Raw genomic sequence first — 20,945 nt, 5'->3', positions numbered from 1 at the left:
GCCATCACGGATATATACTGTATATTATAACTGCAAGTGACTGAAGAGATCATCTTAAACATGGGAATTACCTCTGCAATCAAATCGCCATTCTCCGCATGGACTTGAGCAATTGCACCAATTTGTTTACAGTGACTGAAGAGGGTGTGTAATTCTGAATCTCCAATCATGTAGACATCTTTATATGCCATAAACATTTTAAATGAATTGATACCCTTTTCCCTGGCAAGAAGTTTCATTTCCTCTTTGACCTGAAAAAAAATAACAAAAATATTGTCACAAAACTCAATTTGTTCTATGCATACTGCTGAAACTTTTTCTTTTTTTAAAATCAACATATCTAGCTATGGTATTCCTGTTTCATCATTATGCCCATAATCATTCTGGTAACATTAATTTTTCGTTTAAAAATTATCTAGTATAATATAGTTGTAACTCTCCTTAATAAGGTAGAGAAAAGAAAGACTACTCCACTGATTGTAGAAGGACTTTCAAGAGTTATTAAAACTGTAATTACTGAGAAATTCAGTTTTAATTATAAGAAAAAAAACTCACATGGGACATGTCATTCTTCCTGCATCAACCAATTATTAGTATCTTACATTGAATTAATCACCAGAAGGTATGTTAAAGGCTATAAGCTAAGATGGCTTTAAAGGGGATTAGACAAATTTAAGAGGAATAGATATATTTGTTGAAGCATTTCCTAAAACATTTGTACTATTAAGCACTGCCCTTTAGTGAGATTAATTATTTTCACAGATGTTTTGGGATTGCAATATCCCATATAATCCTGGAAGGACTTCATTGATATTAAAAAGGGATATGTGACCAGATGATCAAAGCTCTATCCTCATTTATATGTTCTTGAGTTTCCAAGGACTGCTGGCTGAACAATCCCAGTAGATTTATTTATTTAAAAAAATATACGTACCGGTAGCTGTTTATTTTCTAATCAACTCTGGGTGACTCCCAATTAAAAGTTAAAACAGCATATAAAACTATAAAACTAAAAACGGTAAAAACAACAGAAACTTGGCACCAAGTCAGACTTCTAATTTAGTTCAGTTATCCAAGCTTATCCTGGTGCATGGGGGGAAAAGCCAAGTCTTCAAAGCTTTATGGAAAACTAGGAGGGTAGAAGTCTACCAAACCTCAGGGGGCAGAATATTCCAAAGGGCCACCTTCGTAGCTGCCATCACATGGCAATATTTAGGGAAAGGGATTAGGAGATTTCCTTAGGGAAAGGTATCTCTGCAGATGATTTATGCATAAACCATCAAAAGAAGGCCAGATTATGAAAGGTTAGTTTAAAGCCAGGGCTTTGTCTACATTGTTAAACAAGCCCAGGTTAATACTCTGTGCAAATTAAAAACTTGTTCTATTTTTTGTGGCTCTTGGAACATTGCAATGTACTTTTCAGACCTCAAACTATCCTCACTGGCTAGGGAATTCTGGGAGTTGAAGCCCACATATCTTGTAGGGCTGTGTTGAGAAACACAGCCCTACACACTCAATAAACTGTCCTCAAGCTGAGAGAGTTTCACCTCTATGCTCCAGTTCTCATATTCTTGAGTCAGGCCAATGGCTTTTGATACTTGTGACCAGGAAAATGACAGGCCTTTTGCTCCTGTGCCACTGGTAACATCCATGTTGCATGCTGGTCTTCCTTAAAGAAATGAATGTATGGCTGATGTGATGCCTACCGTACCTGCTCACTGCACCATGAGACGATCATATGAAGTGCATAATCACAGCAGACTTTAGAATCAGCTGCGCTTCTCCATTGGTTATAGGCTTCAATGAGGGAACAGCCTTTCTGAGCGATTGCAAAGTCTATTATCATAGTGGTACCTCCTGCAAGGGCAGCCTGAATAGGAGAGGTTGCAATTAAATATTTGTTTTCCCACTGAGCAATATATAACATTAGAATTACAACAATTTAGAACCATTCCAACATGAAAGGAACCAGTCTATAAATTAATGACACAAAGCTATATTATTATTCACACACACACATATGTACCGTGTTTTTCCAAAAAGAAGCCCTCCCCAAAAATATTTAAACACATGCACAGCCAGTCTCCGCTATTTCCTCTGGTTAGGGTTAGGGAGACAGAGCTGGAAATCAGGTAAGAGGGCAAGAGGAGCTCCGTCTTGCTCCACGTGCCCCAAAATGATAAGACCTCCCCAAAAATAAAGCCAAGAGCTTATTTCGGGGCTCAAATAAATATAAGACAGGGTCTTATATTTGGGGAAACACAGTCTGTATACATATAAATTTATGTCTTATTCTTAATATAAAGAATATAAGCTCCCTTTTTTATGACCCTGTAAATCACTTCATTCAGGATAAAATTGTGTGGTATACATGTCAATTTATGAAAAGTGATGGAAAGATAAAAATCAGAATTTCTGACACAATATAAATTCCCATAGAACTAAAATCATTACACATAAATCATAATATTAACATTAAAATACGTAAATCTATTATGCAGTACAGTAGGCTAGAGTATTAAAAAAGTTAAAATCATACATGCAGTCAATTAAAAAAAAGCTAAAAAAACCTTTTAAAAATCTGAAAGACATGTAGAAGTAATCCTCGACTTATGTCACTTATTCATTCAGTGACAGTTCAAAGTTACTCTAAAAAGGGATTTATGACCATTTTTCACACTTATGACCTTTGCAGCATCCCCATGATCATGTGATGAAAATTCAGATACTTGGCAGCTGGTTCATACTTATGATCGTTAATGTGTCCTGAGGTTACGTGATCCCCTTTTGTGACCTTTTGACAAGCAAAGTCAATGGAGAAGCCAGATTCACTTAACAACCGTGTTACCAACTTATCAACTGGAGTGATTCACTTAACAACTGTGGCAAGGAAGGTCGTAAAATGGGGCAAAACTCACTTAACAAATGTCTCACTTAACAACAGAAATGTTGGGCACCATTATGGTTGTAAGTCAACGATTTTTCACCAATCTTCCTAAAATCTGGAAAGGGACCGGTCACATATCTGGAGGGCTACTAAAATTGTAAGACTTAAGGGGGACAACAAAGCACCTTCAATTGTACTCTAATACCCCAACTGCCAAGAGTGCAGCTTTGAAAATTAGGGTATTATGTGGGTTCTTGAGATACAGGTAGCCTTGAATTGCAACCATTTGTTTAATGACTGTTTGAAGTTGGAACGATATTGAAAAAATGATTACCACTTGTCCTCATTCTTACAACACTCCTGGGTTCAGGTGATTGCCATTTGCGACCATTCTAGAAGCGAAGTCCATGGGGTGGGGGGGAGAAAGACACGCTGAATTCATTTACTAACTTCATGATTCACTTAACGGCTGCAGTGATTTGATTAGCAACTGTGGCGAAAACCACAGCTGTAAAACTGGGGGCAACTCATTTAACAACCGCCTTGCTTAGCAATGGCAATTCTGCTCACAATTGTGTTCTTATGTCAAGGACTACCTGTATATCTATCATAATCTGAGCCATTGCATTCTGGACTGGTTGTAGCTTTGAAATGCGTTCCAAAGGCAAAAGCATCTCCTTGGTTAAGTGAGGAAATATTTTAAAGATGCACAGGTACAAAGCAATGTTCCTCACATAGGACTGCTTTTATATGAATATACATGTGCATGTACGTATAAAGGAGAATATTTGTAGCTCAGGGTTGACATGAGGGGTCCTTGGTGCTCTCTGAGCTTGCTTGTTTTCTTGCAGATGTTTCATTACCCAAACTAGGTAACTGTTGTGACCCAGGTTCCTGGACCCGGACTCCTGGACTCGGATGATTCAGAAAGTGAGGGAGAAGACCTGGCCAGCCCTGCTTCTCTTGAGCCCTTTCCCTCCCTGGCACCCACTCAAAGGGATGGGGAGGGGCCGGCACAGCCTGATTCCATGGAGCCTCCTTCTGATTTGGCAACGCCCCAAGAACAGTTTTGGAGCGATGCAAGGTCACGTAGACGTAATCGCCGTGCGCAGCAGCGGAAGAGTTGGGACAAAGCCAAGTCATAATTGTCATGCAGTGACATCTGCAGAGACTATAAATAGGAGGCGGGACTTCCTGGTTTTTTGTCTTGGACAAAGTAATGAGTTGGCGCGAGCTAATGAATTGGCGCGAGCTAACTATTTCAATGGAGGGAAGAATATATTCGTGAGTAATTCTGGCCTTATCTATAATTTCCTCGTTATCTCCAGAAACTTGGCAGGCCCGTGGGTAGACGTGGCCAGGACATGTATCTATGTAAATAAAAGGAAAAAAGGAAGGCCTCTGACGGACTCTTTGCTGGGAGTATTGGGGGAAGGGAAACAGAACATTTTGTCCAAGACCTGACTAAAACATCTTCCACCAAAGATGGATCAGCAGCAGGTACAGCAGCAGTTAGAGCAGCTACAAGCAGCTAATCAACAGCTCCAGCAGCAAGTGGCTCACTTGGCAGGCCAACTTGCTGCCAGGAATGTGCCTGCAGCCCCCCCCCATCCTCCCACTCCTCCTCCTCGTCGCAAGTGCCCGATAACCGTACCGGATAAGTTTTCTGGGCAGCCTGAGATGTTCCCGACCTTCTTGGGACAGTGCCAGCTCTACATGGCTATGAGGCCAGAGGATTTCCCAGACGACTGGGCTAAGGTGGCCTTCGTGATTAACCTTCTTTCCGGCTCGGCTGCTCGATGGGCCACGCCCTCTTGCTCCAGGACAGCCCCTGCTGGCGGACCAACAGCGTTTTGGCAGCACCTCGCACCATGTATGAGGACCCGTTCGAATGCTGACGGCAACCAGGCGCCTTAAGGAACTCAGTCAAGGAAACGCCCCTGCAGGAGTACATCGCGAATTTCGTCTTTTGTGCCAGGACTCTGACTGGAATGATGCAGCGCTGGTGGGCGTTCAGGAGGGACTCTCAGAGGAATTGCAAGGCAGGCTGGCCCGCGTGGGCGCGCGGACCCTCGACAACTTGGTGCCCTTTGTCTCCGCCTCGATGCCCGTCTGCGGCGACCGTCCCGTCGCACCCCGGGACCCGCCGTCGACATCTGCCCCACTTCCTGCACCACCAGCACCCAGGGTCGCCCCCGTTTTGTAACCGCTGCGGAAGAGCCCATGGAGTTGGGAGCGGCCAGATCTCGCCTGACAGCCCAGGAGCGGAACCGGGCGCCAAGGGGATTGTGCCTGTACTGTGGGGAGCCCGCCACTTCGCCGCTTCTTGCCCCAGAAAGCGAAGTGGGGCACGCCGCCGGTCCCGAATCACAGCGTGACCAATCGGAAGCGGAGCAGGCCCGACCTCGGGAAACCCTAGGTCGGGCACGTACTAAGCCCCACTGGGCGTTGGAAGTAGACTCTGGGCCCCCTCGGCATCTGATTCTGGACACACGGATATGGTTGGGGAACCAGTCGGACGGGCTCCAGGCGCATGCGCTGGTGGACTCAGGGGCCACAACAAACTTTATGGACCAGGCCTTTGTGACCCAGTTTGCGGTCCCCGTGGTTCCGTGGACCCTCCGATGCGGTAGAGACAATTGATGGGCGAGAACTGGTGTCCGGCCCCATTAAATTGCCACCCGGCTTTTGCGCCTGGCTATTGGGGACCATGAGGAGGCGATCCAGTTTTATGTCACGGCGGACCTTCATTTTCCCTTGGTCCTTGGGTTGGCCTGGCTTCGGACCCACGATCCTCAGGTGGCCTGGTCGCGGAACGCCATCTCTTTCCCGAGTCTGCAGTGCGTCGATCACATCCGCCACACCTGTGCCGGCCAGAACGTCCCACCACTGCCATCACCTTGCCTCCTGAGCTGACGGACTTCGCCCGGCGTGTTCAGCGAGAAGGAGGCGGACCGACTACCCCGCATCGGCCCCTCGATTGCCCGTGGACCTTCTGCCCAACGCACCACTGCCTGTGGGACGCCTGTATTCCATGTCGGGCCGAGTTGGCCGCCCTCAGGGACTTCCTGGACAAAAACCTGGCCCGAGGGTTCATCCGGCCTTCAAAGTCCCCTCTCTCGGCCCCGGCCCTCTTCGTGAAGAAGAAGACAGGGGACTTGCGCCTATGCTGTGATTACCGCCGGCTAACGCCATTACGGTGCGGAATCGCTACCCCCTGCCGCTCATCCCGGAGCTACTGGAGAGGTTGCGGGAGGCCACGATCTTCACCAAGCTTGATCTTCGGGGGGCCTACAACCTGGTGCGGATGCGAGAAGGAGACGAATGGAAGACGGCATTCGGCACCCGATACGGACACTACGAATACACTGTCATGCCATTTGGGTTGACCAACGCTCCCGCCGTTTCCAGCACTTCATGAACGACGTGTTCCGAGACATGTTGGATCGGTTCGTGGTTATCTACCTGGACGACATCCTGATTTACTCCCGGTCCAGGGAAAGCCACCTTCGACACGTCGGTCTGGTTCTGCAACGCTTGCGGGAGCAACAACTCAATGCGAAGCTGGAGAAATGTGTCTTCTTCCGGACTTCCATAGAATTCCTCGGGCATATCATCTCGCCCAAGGGCATAGCCATGGACCCATGTAAAGTAGAAGCTTTGTGTAGCTGGGAAGCCCCTCGTCGGGTGAAGGATGTTCAGCGCTTGCTGGGCTTCGCCAACTACTACCGGACCTTCATCCCGGGCTTTGCCACACTGACGGCTCCACTTACCCAGCTCCTCAGGAAGAAGGTTGCGTTCCGGTGGGGTCCCCCGCAGCAAGAAGCATTCACAGCCCTCAAGAAAGCCTTCGTCACAGAACCCGTCCTGAGGCATCCCGACCCGCTCCGGCCTTTTGTGGTGGAAACAGACGCGTCCAATGTGGCTCTGGGAGCGGTGCTGCTACAGGCTCCGACGAATGGTGGCACACTTTTTCCCTGCGCTTACTACTCCCGGAAACTCAATCCTTCCGGCGCAACTACACTATCTGGGAAAAGAGTTGCTGGCTATCAAGGCTGCATTCGAGGCTTGGCGACACCATCTGGAGGGCCCGACATCAGGTGGAGGTCGAGCGGACCATCGGAATCTCGAGCACCTCACCACAGCTCGGAAGTTGAACCAGCGGCAGATCCGGTGGTCGTTGTTTTGCCGGTTCAACTTCCGCGTGACCTACATTCCCAGCGGTCACAACCGGAGGCGGATGCCCTGTCCGCAAGCCAGAGTACCTCTGCGCCAAGGACCCCTTCCTCCACGGACAGTGCTGCGGCAGAAGCCTTGGCCGCAGCACGGGAGCCAGTGGACTTGCGGGCCCAGGTGCGAGGCGCAGCGCCAGGGCGCCTGGTCGCAGCAAAGGAGGCGGAGGTGGGCCCCGTCTCCTTGGACCTTGGAGGAGGACTTACTCAAGTTTGGGCGATTATATGTGCCCACAGGACCACTCCGAGCCCTCGTCATGACCCAGTGCCACGACAACCCTGCAGCAGGACATTTTGGGTTCTTCAAGACCCTCCACCTGGTGACACGGACCTTTTGGTGGCCCCGAGTGCGGCATGATATACATGCCTACGTGACATCCTGCGTACCGTGCCGGCAAGCCAAGACCGCCACGGGGGCCCCTCCCGGGCTCCTCCAGCCCTTGCCGACACCCGACAGACCCTGGGGGGCGATCTCTATGGACTTCCTGACAGACCTACCGCTGTCCTCTGGGTTCACCACGGTGCTGGTGGTGGTGGACATGCTCACCAAGATGGCACACTTCATCCCATGCCGCGGACTGCCCACAGCCGCAAAAGCAGCCCGTCTCTTTCTGCAGCACATCTTCCGCCTCCATGGTCTACCGGACAGGGTGGTTTCAGACCCGGAGTTCAGTTCACAGCCCGCTTCTGGAAGAGCCTGATGGCGCGTTGGAGGTGCAGGTGTGTCTGTCGTCATCGCACCATCCGGAGACCGGCGGGGTACAGAGAAGGTCATCGGTATACTGGAACAGTATCTCCGTTGCTTCATCAACCAGCAACAGGACAACTGGGCGACTACCTGTCCCTGGCGGAGTTTGCTTTTAACAACTCTCAGCACACCTCTACTCAGATGACCCGTTCTTTGCCAATGTGGGGTACCATCCGCGGCTCTTCCTCTGGCACCACGGACTCTCCTGTTCCCAGCGCAGACCTTCCTGACGGAATTGCATGCGGTCCAACAGTTGACGTCAGCAGCTGAATCGGGCAAGGAGGATTACAAGCGGTCTGCCGACCGCTCCCGGCGAACGCCCCGCTGGCAGTTGGAGACCGGGTGTGGCTTTCCACCAAACACCTCCCGTCCGACCGCCCGGTAAAGTTGGACCACCGATTCATCGCCCGTTCCCTGTCGAGGCAGTCATCAACCCGGTAGCCTACCGACTGACCCTGCCACGATCCATGCGGATCCACCCGTTTTCACGGTCCCTTCTGGTTCCTGAGGCCACACGAGTCCCTTCGGTGCCCAACAGCACCGTCACTGTTGCCGAGGCGGATCGGAGGAATCTGAAGTCCACAGCGTCACGAGACTCCCGCTGGCTGAAGGGTCGTTTCCAATATTTGATCGCGTGGAAGGGATACGGGACTGATTTCTCCTGGGTAGATGCCTCCGGCGTTCATGCCCTGACCTGGTGCAGGCCTTCCATGAGCAGAACCCAGCTCGACCGCATCCCGATCGTCAGCCCGGGGAAGGGCCCTGCGGTGAGGATAGTGTTGTGACCCAGGTTCCTGGACCCGGACTCCTGGACTCGGATGATTCAGAAAGTGAGGAGAAGACCTGGCCAGCCCTGCTTCTCTTGAGCCCTTTCCTCCCTGGCACCCACTCAAAGGGATGGGGAGGGGCCGGCACAGCCTGATTCCATGGAGCCTCCTTCTGATTTGTAGCGCCCCAAGAACAGTTTTGGAGCGATGCAAGGTCACGTGAAGCGTAATCGCCGTGCGCAGCAGCGGAAGAGTTGGGACAAAGCCAAGTCATAATTGTCATGCAGTGACATCTGCAGAGACTATAAATAGGAGGCGGGACTTCCTGGTTTTTTGTCTTGGACAAAGTAATGAGTTGGCGCGAGCTAATGAATTGGCGCGAGCTAACTATTTCAATGGAGGGAAGAATATATTCGTGAGTAATTCTGGCCTTATCTATAATTTCCTCGTTATCTCCAGAAACTTGGCAGGCCCGTGGGTAGACGTGGCCAGGACATGTATCTATGTAAATAAAAGGGAAAAAAAAGGAAGGCCTCTGACGGACTCTTTGCTGGGAGTATTGGGGGAAGGGAAACAGAACAGTAACGTCATCAGTACTGGCTGGATCCGGCCTACGGGGTGCTTAGATCTGGCCTGCAGGACCACCCTGGAAACAGTGAAGGATCAGCTCGTGGTGTCTCTGCCAGAAAAAACAGAGCTCCGTTTTCATTGGCAGAGGGTTTCAGGAGGCCGTCACAGCCAAAAGCGGAGCTCAGGAGCCCATTTTCGCTGGCTGAGCTATTGGCCCACCATAGGTGCCCCCGACATGAGTGACATTGACCTGGCCATGCCCACCCTGGCCACGCCCTCTAACCCCCCAAGGTCAAACACAACCCTGATGCGACACTCAATGAAATCGAGTTTGACACCCTTGAGTTAGGGTAATGAAACGTCTCCAAGAAAACAAGCAAACTCAGAGAGCACAAAGGGCCCCTCATACATGTACGTGTTCAAGACTACAGGTAGTTTTTGACTTATGACCACAGTTGAGCCCAAAATTTATGTTGCTAAGCGACACATTTGTTCAGTGAGTTTTGCCTCATTTTATGACCTGTCTTGGCATAATTGTTAAATGACTCATTGCCGTTGATAAGGTTGTTGTCCAGTTGTTAAGTGAATCTGGCTTCCTCGGTGACTTTTTCTTGTCAGAAGTTCGCAAAAGGTGATCACATGACCTTGGGACACAGCAGCGGTCATAGATATGAACCAGTTGCTAAGCATTGAAATTTTGACCATGGAGACGCTGCCGAAGTTCATAACTGTGAAAAGTGGCCGTAACTTTTTTTCAGTGGCATTGTAGCTTTGAACGGTCACTAAATGAACTGTTGTATGTGGAGGCTACCTGTATGGGGAGCCTCAAAGGCTTTGCCCGGGAGTTTTTACATCATTTCTGTGTTACTGAGCCTCACCAAGCCAGATGGTCCGCAGATAAGAAAGAAGGGAACTAGAAGCTCCTAAGGCACACAATTACTGGGAACTATTTCCCGAGTGACTGCTGAGCTGGAAGAATAAATCTGTATCTCAGCAGAACAATAACAGAAGTGGAAATGATGACTTTGAAATATGGCAGTTGCGACCCAGAAGAAGAAAGCAAAGCCCCTCAGGGTTTCATGAGGGTTTCATGTGAAATACCTTTAGCTGGTATCAGGGAAATATATCAGTTGTTGTTGTTGTTGTTGAAGAACCAGAGAAGGGAGGATAGATTTCAAGTGTACCCTAACATTAATACAGGCAGGGAAGACTCAAGAATATCAGGATCTTAGAGAAGAAAGGCAATGGAGTGAATAAGACACCAAGGCAGACAAAGCTGGCAGTTCATGATTGCTGGATAAGGCACCAAGATTTGTAGAGGGTTTCATTTACCTTCACTACCAGTTCGCTATTGGGAGAGCCTAAAGTGTGACAAGAACTCATAGTCTCCTGGTCTCTGAATTAAAACTGCATTGTTCTTGAATATATTCTTAGGAAGACATGATAAAAGCAAACAGTAAAGATTTATTTGGTATAGGAGTCTCAATCAAGAAGATACAGAGCTACTTATTTCCAAATTAAAGTGTCAAATGATTGTTCCTCTTTACTAAATTAAAGATAAAACCTAATTATGAGATTTATTTCCTAATTTATCTCCTGACCAGCCTAGATGCTGTGGGTGGCGATCATCCAACCATTAAACAGAATTTCAGGAGGCAGTTTTGGAGGTTAAGTGTTAGAGGACAGAGTTGGGTTCCACACGACCTACTCTGCACTCCTAATTCAATTGTGGTCCCTAGGTGTCAGTGTAGATTAACCTCTCCTTGTCATCTTTTATAAGTGGAACAGAAGCTGGGTCAGCTCTGTCCTCTTCACCTTGGACAGCCAACTCTCCTGATTATGAAATTCCGACTTCCATTAACCCTAATCAATGGTCAACAATGATTGCAGTGGTAAACTAACAGTTATCTGGAGAACTGAACATTCATCGCTCTTCTCACAGTGACTCTGGTGATATTATTATATATTTTATGTTGTATATTATGAATATATCACAAATATGATATTAGTTATGAACATAGAAGGCCTACATATAGAAGGACTGTAACATGAACTTTTTATGAACGCCTGCCATGCAACCACATTTAGCCTTTTCATGAGCTCACTAGAAAACACAAGTTGCTGGAATGTGTTTACTACTGATAAAAAAAAAAGATGGGTGTGTATGAGTGTGTAATGTTCTACTTGGTGATACTAAGTAGAACATTAGTGGGCTTAAGGAATGCAGTGGGTTCATTTTTCACAGAGTCCTGGAATAAGAGTGACGATCTAAGCTTCTGATATGGCTGGGGCAAGATATACCATATACATGGATTCTGGGTAAACAAGTTGGGTATAAAGAGAAGACTGGAATGAACCCAGACTCCTCAAGTTCAAGACAACTCTTGTTGGAGCAGGGGATGCCCTGAGGCTGCTTCCCAGCCCACTATAATACAGCCTGATCACCTGTGTTGAGAGTGTATGTAAGTATTGTGTGATTGTGTAGTCTAGTTGGGCAACAATACAAACAAACTTGAGTAGCTTTGTTGGGCATAGTTATTTGAATAGCCTTGTTGGATATAGCTTATTGTAGTAAGATAATTTTGAAATTGGATAAGTGTACAATATAGTGTACATATATATATATATATATATATATATATATATATATATATATATATATATATATATATATATATATATATATATATATATATATATATATATATATATATATATATATATATATATATATATATATATATATATATATATATATATATATATATATATATATAGGTCTTTGGTTATTCGGGTTTTCTCAGCGTAAAATTGGAAGTGTCTTGGCGACGTTTCGAAGTCTCATTAAATCATCTTCAGGCTTCAACCGTGCTTCTGGGAGCAATGTGTGATTGCAGCTGTTTCTTCCTTTTAACTGCTAGTGGGGTTTGAACTGATTGGGTGGGAGCTTGGCTGTGCTCTGATTGGATGGGGTTTTTTTTGTGCTCTGATTGGATGGGGGGGTGTCCTGTTTGGGTGGGGGCTTGGTTGTGCTCAAATTAGTCTGAGTTGCAGGGGGATCTGAGCTGGTGAGCTGCACTGCTGCTGTTTGGCTTCGTGTTCGTGGTCGTGCTACATCTTCGTAGTGGGTGTCAGTCTGCTGCATGTATGGATTGGAGGGGTTTGAAATGGCTAATGTTGCAGCTGCGGTCTGGCTTCTGGTCCTTGGTCGTGCTTCCTGATCAGTGTGGGTTTGGGTCTGCTTTCTGGGTGGGTGTGTGGTGGTGACATCCTGTGTGGACCTCGTGAGTGTGGGTCTGGTGTCATTCCTTGTGTTAAGGACTCGTTTGTCTATAAGGGCGGGTTTCCAAATGGCTGGTAGGCGGGAGGTATCATCTCGTTTGTTCATGCTGTGTGGGCGTTTTTCTATCTCGATGGCTTCTCTGATTATTCTGTTGTTAAAGTGTTCAGTTTTGGCGATAGTTCTGGTCTTTTTAAAGTCAATATCGTGTCCTGTGGCTTTAAGGTGTTGGACCAGGGAAGAAGTTGGTTCCTCTTTTTTGATTGAGTTCTTGTGTTCTTCAATGCGTGCACTTATTCTTCTGTTGGTTTGTCCAATGTATGTGGTGGGGCAGGCGGTGCAAGGGATTTCATATACTCCTTGATTTTCTAACTCAATTTTGTCTTTGGGGTTTCTTAGGATGGTGGATATTTTTGGTTTGTGCAGAATGCTGTCTTGATGTTATGTTTGTGGAGGATCTTGCTGATTCTGTCTGTGGTGCCTTTTATATATGGGAGGAGGGCTGTGCCATTTCTTGCTCTCTGTCTTGGGTTTTAGTGGGGGTTCTTTTGGATTAGTTTGGTAATCTTATTTCTCTGGAATCCATTGGATGTTAGTACGTTTGTGAGAGTGTGTAGTTCGGTTTTAGGTGTTGTTAGTCAGCTAAGCATTTTGTTCTAGAGATGAGTGTCTTGGCTCTGAGTTGATCTGTGCTGGGTGGTGGTGTGAGTGCATGCAGATAGCGGTTTGTGTGTGTTTTCTTCTGGTAGATGGTGTGTCCTAGGGAGCCATTGGGTTTCTTGTAGACTAAAACATCTAGGAAGGGAAGTTGGTTGTTAACTTCTGTTTCCATGGTGAACTGTATTTTGGGGTGTAGGCTATTGAGGTGTGTGAGGAAGTTTTCAAGTTTTTCTTTCCCGTGTGGCCAGATTATGAAGGTGTCGTCTACGTATCTGAGACAGAGTTTGGGTTTGTGATCAGATTTTTCTAGTGCTTGGGTTTCAAAGTGTTCCATGTAGAGGTTGGCAATGACAGGTGAGAGGGGTGATCCCATGGGTGCGCCTTCTATTTGTTTGTATTTTTGTCTGTTATAGATGAAGTATGTGTTGGATAGGCAGTGGTTGGTCAGATCTAGGATGTGCTTGGGGGGGTTATATTTGTTTTGGATAGCTGTCAAGGCTTCTTTGATTGGCACTTGGGTGAAGAGGGATATGACATCAAAGCTCACGAGTAGGTCACTGGGCTGTAAGTTTTGTTTCTTTATGATATCTATGAACTGGAATGAGTTTTTTACGTGTGAGGCGATGGATTCTGCATAGGGCTGTAGTTGTTTGGCGAGAAATTTGGCTAGGTTTTGTAGAGGTGAGCCTATGGAGCTGACTATGGGTCTGAGTGGGGTTCCTTCTTTGTGTATCTTGGGGAGGCCGTAGAGCTTAGGGCATCTGGATGATTTCTCTCTGGGAATGATTCTTTGTTGGATTTCTTCGCTGATGGGGGAGGCTTTTATTTTGGATCTAGTGGTTTTTTCTAGGTAGGTGGTGGGGTCTGTTTTTAGGGGCTTGTATGCAGGGTCTTGGAGTAGGTTGGTTAATTTGGTTTGGTAGTCAGATGTGTTCATAACCACCGTGGCGTTCCCCTAGCCAACTCAGACTAATTTGAGCACAACCAAGCCCCCACCCAAACAGGACACACCCCCATCCAATCAGAGCACAAAAAAAACCCCATCCAATCAGAATACAATAGCTCCCCAATCAGTTCAAACCCCACTAGCAGTTAAAAGGAAGAAACAGCTGCAATCACATTGCTCCCAGAAGCCTGACTGAAGCCTGAAGATGACGAATGAGACTTGTGAAGCGTCGCCAAGACACTTCAATTTCTGGCGGGAGAAAACCGAATAACCAAGACCTACATACAAACAATGAAAACCTCAGAAAACATATATATATATATATATATATATATATATATATATATATATATATATATATATATATATATATATATATATATATATATATATATATATATATATATATATATATATATATATATATATATATATATATATATATATATATATTTGTTTTCTGAGGTTTTCACGGTGTTTGTATATAGGTCTTTGGTTGTTGGGTTTTCTCCGTAAAATTGGAAGTGTCTTGGCGACGTTCGGCAATCAGTCATCTTCAGGCTTCAGCTTCGGCTTCTGGGAGCAATGTGTGATCGCAGCTGTTTCTTCCTTTAACTGCTAGTGGGGTTTGAACTGATTGGGTGGGAGCTTGGCTGTGCTCTGATTGGATGGGTGTTTTCTGTGCTCTGATTGGCTGGGGTGTGTCCTGTGTTGGTGGGGGCTTGGTTGTGCTCAGTCTAATCTGTGCTGCAGGGGATTTGAGCTGGTGAGCTGCATAGCTGTTGTTTGGCTTTGTGGTCGTGCTACATCTTCGTAGTGGGTGTCAGTCTGCTGCATGAATGGATTGGAGGGGTTTGAAATGGCTAATTTAGCAGCTGCGGTCTGGCTTCTGGTCCTTGGTCGTGCTTCATGATCAGTGTGGGTTTGGGTCTGCTTTCTGGGTGGATGTGCGGTGGTGACATCCTGTGTGGGCCTCGTGGGTGTGGGTCTGGTGTCATTCCTCGTGTTAGGGACTCGTTTGTCAATAAGGGCAGGTTTCCAAATGGCTGGTAGGCGGGAGGTATCATCTCGTTTGTTCATGCTGTGTGGGCGTTTTTCTATCTCAATGGCTTCTCTGATTATTCTGTTGTTAAAGTGTTCAGTTTTGGCGATAGTTCTGGTCTTTTAAAGTCAATATCATGTCCTGTGACTTTAAAGTGTTGGACCAGGGAAGAAGTTAGTTCCTCTTTTTGAATGAGTTCTTGTGTTCTTCAATCGTGCACTTATTCTTCTGTTGGTTTGTCCAATGTATGTGGTGGGGCAGGCGGTGCATGGGATTTCATATACTCCTTGATTTTCTAACTCAATTTTGTCTTTGGGGTTTCTTAGGATGGTGGATATTTTTGGTTTGTGCAGAATGCTGTCTTGATGTTATGTTTGTGGAGGATCTTGCTGATTCTGTCTGTGGTGCCTTTTATATATGGGAGGAGGGCTGTGCCATTTTCTTGTTCTCTGTCTTGGGTTTTAGTGGGGGTTCTTTTGGATTAGTTTGGTAATCTTATTTCTCTGGAATCCATTGGATGTTAGTACGTTTGTGAGAGTGTCTAGTTCGGTTTTAGGTGTTGTTCATCAGCTAAGCATTTTGTTCTGGAGATGAGTGTCTTGGCTATGGAGTTGATCTGTGCTGGGTGGTGGTGTGAGAGTGCATGCAGATAGCGGTTTGTGTGTGTTTTCTTCTGGTAGATGGTGTGTCCTAGGGAGCCATTGGGTTTCTGTAGACTAAGACATCTAGGAAGGAAGTTGGTTATTAACTTCTGTTTCCATGGTGAACTGTATTTTGGGGTGTAGGCTATTGAGGTGTGTGAGGAAGTTGTCAAGTTTTCTTTCCCGTGTGGCCAGATTATGAAGGTGTCGTCTACATATCTGAGCCAGAGTTTGGGTTTGTGATCAGATTTTTCTAGTGCTTGGGTTTCAAAGTGTTCCATGTAGAGGTTGGCAATGACAGGTGAGAGGGTGATCCCATGGGTGCTCCTTCTATTTGTTTGTATTTTGTCCGTTATAGATGAAGTATGTGTTGGATAGGCAGTGGTTGGTCAGATCTAGGATGTGCTTGGGGGTTATATTTGTTTTGGATAGCTGTCAAGGCTTCTTTGATTGGCACTTGGGTGAAGAGGATATGACATCAAAGCTCACGAGTAGGTCGCTGGGCTGTAAGTTTTGTTTCTTTATGATCTCTATGAACTGGAATGAGTTTTTACGTGTGAGGTGATGGATTCTGCATAGGGCTGTAGTTGTTTGGCGAGAAATTTGGCTAGGTTTTGTAGAGGTGAGCCTATGGAGCTGACTATGGGTTTTAGTGGGGGTTCTTTTGGATTAGTTTGGTAATCTTATTTCTCTGGAATCCATTGGATGTTAGTACGTTAGTGAGAGTGTCTAGTTCGGTTTTAGGTGTTGTTCATCAGCTAAGCATTTTGTTCTAGAGATGAGTGTCTTGGCTACGGAGTTGATCTGTGCTGGGTGGTGGTGTGAGTGCATGCAGATAGCGGTTTGTGTGTGTTTTCTTCTGGTAGATGGTGTGTCCTAGGGAGCCATTGGGTTTTCTGTAGACTAAGACATCTAGGAAGGAAGTTGGTTATTAACTTCTGTTTCCATGGTGAACTGTATTTTGGGGTGTAGGCTATTGAGGTGTGTGAGGAAGTTTTCAAGTTTTTCTTTCCCGTGTGGCCAGATTATGAAGGTGTCGTCTACATATCTGAGCCAGAGTTTGGGTTTGTGATCAGATTTTTCTAGTGCTTGGGTTTCAAAGTGTTCCATGTAGAGGTTGGCAATGACAGGTGAGAGGGTGATCCCATGGGTGCTCCTTCTATTTGTTTGTATTTTGTCCGTTATAGATGAAGTATGTGTTGGATAGGCAGTGGTTGGTCAGATCTAGGATGTGCTTGGGGGGGTTATATTTGTTTTGGATAGCTGTCAAGGCTTCTTTGATTGGCACTTGGGTGAAGAGGGATATGACATCAAAGCTCACGAGTAGGTCGCTGGGCTGTAAGTTTTGTTTCTTTATGATCTCTATGCACTGCAATGTCGTCTTTACGTGTGACGTGATGGATTCTGCATAGGGCTGTAGTTGTTTGGCGAGAAATTTGGCTAGGTTTTGTAGAGGTGAGCCTATGGAGCTGACTATGGGTCTGAGTGGGGTTCCTTCTTTGTGTATCTTGGGGAGGCCATAGAGCTTAGGGCATCTGGATGATTTCTCTCTGGGAATGATTCTTTGTTGGATTTCTTCGCTGATGGGGGAGGCTTTTATTTTGGATCTAGTGGTTTTTTCTAGGTAGGTGGTGGGGTCTGTGTTTAGGGGCTTGTATGCAGGGTCTTGGAGTAGGTTGGTTAATTTGGTTTGGTAGTCAGATGTGTTCATAACCACCGTGGCGTTGCCCTTGTCTGCTGGTAGGATTATTATGCTGGTATCTTTTTTCAGGTTAAGTAGTGCTGTCTGTTCCTCTTTGGGTAAGTTGCTTTTGGGTGGCTTGCTGGTGCAGAGGATGTTGGTGATTTCGAGTCTGATTTTGTTAGCGTCATCGGGGTTGATTTTGGTCAGGCTGGTTTCAACTCCGCATATAATGGTCTCAGTGGGGATGTATTTGGGAGTGACTGCAAAGTTGAATCCTTTGGAAAGGACATCGGTTTCAGCTTTGGTGAGGATCCTATCTGAGATGTTATGCACTGTTTGTTTCATGTGTTGCTGTGAGGGTGGAGGGTTTGTTTCTGGCGTTCTTGTAGTCTTGAGTTTGTTGGTGTGTGTCTGTCTTGAGGGTGGTCTGTGTTTGACTCTCCAGGCGGCAAGTTGTTTGGATTTGTCCCAAAGTGCAGGGTGCATCTTGTTGCTGAGTTTGAGGTGAAGTGTGAGGAGATCTTTGTTGATTTGATCTAGGAGGAATCTTTTGTGTGAAGTTCATTTCTGATTAAGGCCAATTCTGTTCTTTTAGGATGCGTTTGGTGGCTGCAGAGTTGGAGTGGAATTTCAATTGGAAGCATTTGGGGATTAAATTTTGATCGCGGCAGTTTCGTAGGAATGCGAGGTCACATAAAATGGAAGCTCTTTGGACTTCTAGTTTTTCATAGGTCCTGGTCAGATGGTGGATTTCCTCCCCGTAGAGGTGCAATATTTGTTTTCTGAGGTTTTCACGGTGTTTGTATATAGGTCTTTGGTTGTTCGGGTTTTCTCCCGTGTAAAATTGGAAGTGTCTTGGCGACGTTTCGTGAAGTCTCATTCGTCATCTTCAGGCTTCAACCGTGCTTCTGGGAGCAATGTGTGATCGCAGCTGTTTCTTCCTTTTAACTGCTAGTGGGGTTTGAACTGATTGGGTGGGAGCTTGGCTGTGCTCTGATTGGATGGGGTTTTCTGTGCTCTGATTGGCTGGGGGTGTGTCCTGTGTTGGTGGGGGCTTGGTTGTGCTCAGTCTAGTCTGTGCTGCAGGGGGATTTGAGCTGGTGAGCTGCATAGCTGTTGTTTGGCTTTGTGGTCGTGCTTTGTGGTTGTGCTAGACTGAGCACAACCAAGCTCCCACCAAAAAAGGACACACACCCAGCCAATCAGAGCACAGAAAACCCCATCCAATCAGAGCACAGCCAAGCTCCCACCCAATCAGTTCAAACCCCCACTAGCAGTTAAAAGGAAGAAACAGCTGCGATCACACATTGCTCCCAGAAGCACGAAGCTGAAGCCTGAAGATGACGAATGAGACTTCGTCGAAACGTCGCCAAGACACTTCCAATTTTACACGGGAGAAAACCCGAACAACCAAAGACATATATATATATATATATATATATATATATATATATATATATATATATATATGTGTGTGTGTGTGTGTGTGTGTGTGTGTGTGTGTGTGTGTGTGTGTGTGTGTATGTATGTATGTACAAATATAAAGGAACTAATTAAGCTTAATTGCCCATTTGTCTTGCTTTTTGTCCGAATAACACAAGAATAAAAGAACTATTGGAAAACTTTATTTTGAGTGGCTTGAACTCAATTTTATGACAATATAAGCATTATTCCATTATTCACAGCCCTAGATTATTGCTGGCACTGTGAGCAAAATCCCTGAATTGGAGTTATAATTTTGAACTCAATTTTTTGGTTTGTATTAACTCATGCAGAATAGAAATTATATTTCGTAATTTAGTTGTGGAAGAAAAAGCAATTTGATGGCAACATACACCAGGTATATTGAATACGTCTTTAGGTGGCGATAGATGCTGCCCAGTGCATTGAAGAACTGGGTTTGGAGCAGTGGTGAAATCCAAATTTTTTTACTACCAGTTCTCTGGGTGTGGCTTGGTGGGCATGGCAGGGGAAGGATACTGCAAAATCCCCATTCCCACCCCATTCCAGGGGAAGGATACTGCAAAATCCCCATCCCCACTCCACTCTGGGGCCAGCCAGAGGTGGTATTTGCCAGTTCTCTGAACTGCTCAAAATTTCCACTACCAGTTCTTCAGAACCTGCTGGATTTCATCCCTGGTTTGGAGCATGCAAATGGAAAGAAATAGTTTTAGAAATATTGGGTATATATAGAATGAAAAGGGGCTGTTTTGTTCTTGATACACATAAAACAGTTATTTTGAAAAGAAGATGTTTTGCTTCTCTTGAAAAAGCACCTTTGGGACAACCATAACCTGGAATCTCCATAGACATCTTGTCTAGTGGTCAACATTGGACATGACCCAAACCTTCCCAGCAGAATCTCACAAAGGGAGAGAAGTGGCTTCCAAGTGAGGTAACAGGGAGATATGAAATACCTTTAAATATGAATATGAATAAATACCTTTAAAGAAGACCCTCCTTAGTGGGTCTACTGATTCACTGATTCTCAGTGAATCAGTGTAGACCTTTCCATGTAATTGTCTGGGTAACAATATGGAAGTGAGGGGGTCCATGATTGTAAAGAAGACCTTCTTTACAATATAATATTCTTTACAACAATATTGTAAATATCCTTTACAATACTGTTGTAAAGAAGACCTTCTTTAAAAGAGTGTTGCCTTAGTTACTCCAATCTTCTTAAAGGGGATCTTTAAGAAAATGTCTTGCAGTGTTTCGTTAGTTGCACAATTTATCAGTTGTTGGAGGAAGCTGGAGAGGATCCTTGTTGGCCATCTCCATCTCAGAAAACAGAAGACTCCACTCACCCAACCCAACGGGTGGGCGGGTGGAGAGGAGTAAGGAAAAACTGCTGGTGCCGATTTGCAGGAAGTGGGAGTGGGCACATTTGCACCAGCAGCTCTCCCGTTCCTAGGGGAACCTCACGGAATCCATGGTGGGCGGGAGGGAGAGAGAGGGTTGCCTCGGATGCGTTACCTTCGTTCCTTGATAAAAGTCGTCTTTTGTGCGCGTCCCCATGAAGGGGAATTCCATGTGCGTGTGCGGGTCGATCCCGCCGGGAAGCAGCAGCTTGTCCGTGGCATCCAGCACCTGGACTCCGTCGGAAGAATGCCCGAGATGCGGCCCCACCGCCCGCACGACCCCGTCCTCGATGTATACATCGGCCACTTGCGAGAAGTCCGCGTTCACCACTTTCCCGCCGCGGATCAAGAGTTTCTGCATGGTGGACGCTTCTGAGGGAGTTTCTGAGCGCTCAGTCGCTGTGCGCGGAGCTCTTCGGAGCCGCGTTTTGAAGGGTTCTCTCGCCTCCGCCCCGCCCCGCCCCCCGGGGGGGATTCTCCCCGCCACCTCCCCTTACTGGCGGCCTTTTTCTAAAGAAGGGACTCAGATTCGCCCCTCCGTCCTTGGCCAAAGGCCACTTGGCGCTTTCTTGCGCCACAGGTAGGGGTGGCTCTGGAGGCGCAAACCAGCCCCGGGTCATTAGTTGA

At 46.3% G+C, this 20,945-nt stretch overlaps 1 protein-coding gene across 1 annotated transcript in view; it reads right to left on the bottom strand.

The window, feature by feature from the left end:
- Positions 1–20,699, bottom strand: part of DPYS (dihydropyrimidinase) — a 53,173-nt gene extending 32,474 nt beyond the window's left edge. Inside the window, exons 1-3 of the mRNA XM_058178214.1 lie at positions 20,434–20,699; positions 1,712–1,870; positions 72–251 (exon numbers count right to left, since the gene is read on the bottom strand). Of these exons, the coding sequence (XP_058034197.1) occupies positions 72–251; positions 1,712–1,870; positions 20,434–20,679 (585 nt within the window). The 5' untranslated portion in view covers positions 20,680–20,699. The remainder of the gene's footprint in view (positions 1–71; positions 252–1,711; positions 1,871–20,433) is intronic.
- Positions 20,700–20,945: the final 246 nt, after the last annotated feature.

Source organism: Ahaetulla prasina, chromosome 3 (assembly GCF_028640845.1).
Source record: "Ahaetulla prasina isolate Xishuangbanna chromosome 3, ASM2864084v1, whole genome shotgun sequence".
NCBI lineage: Eukaryota > Metazoa > Chordata > Lepidosauria > Squamata > Colubridae > Ahaetulla > Ahaetulla prasina.
Note: the sequence above shows the minus strand (reverse complement) of the source record. Positions and strands in the feature narration are given on the sequence as shown.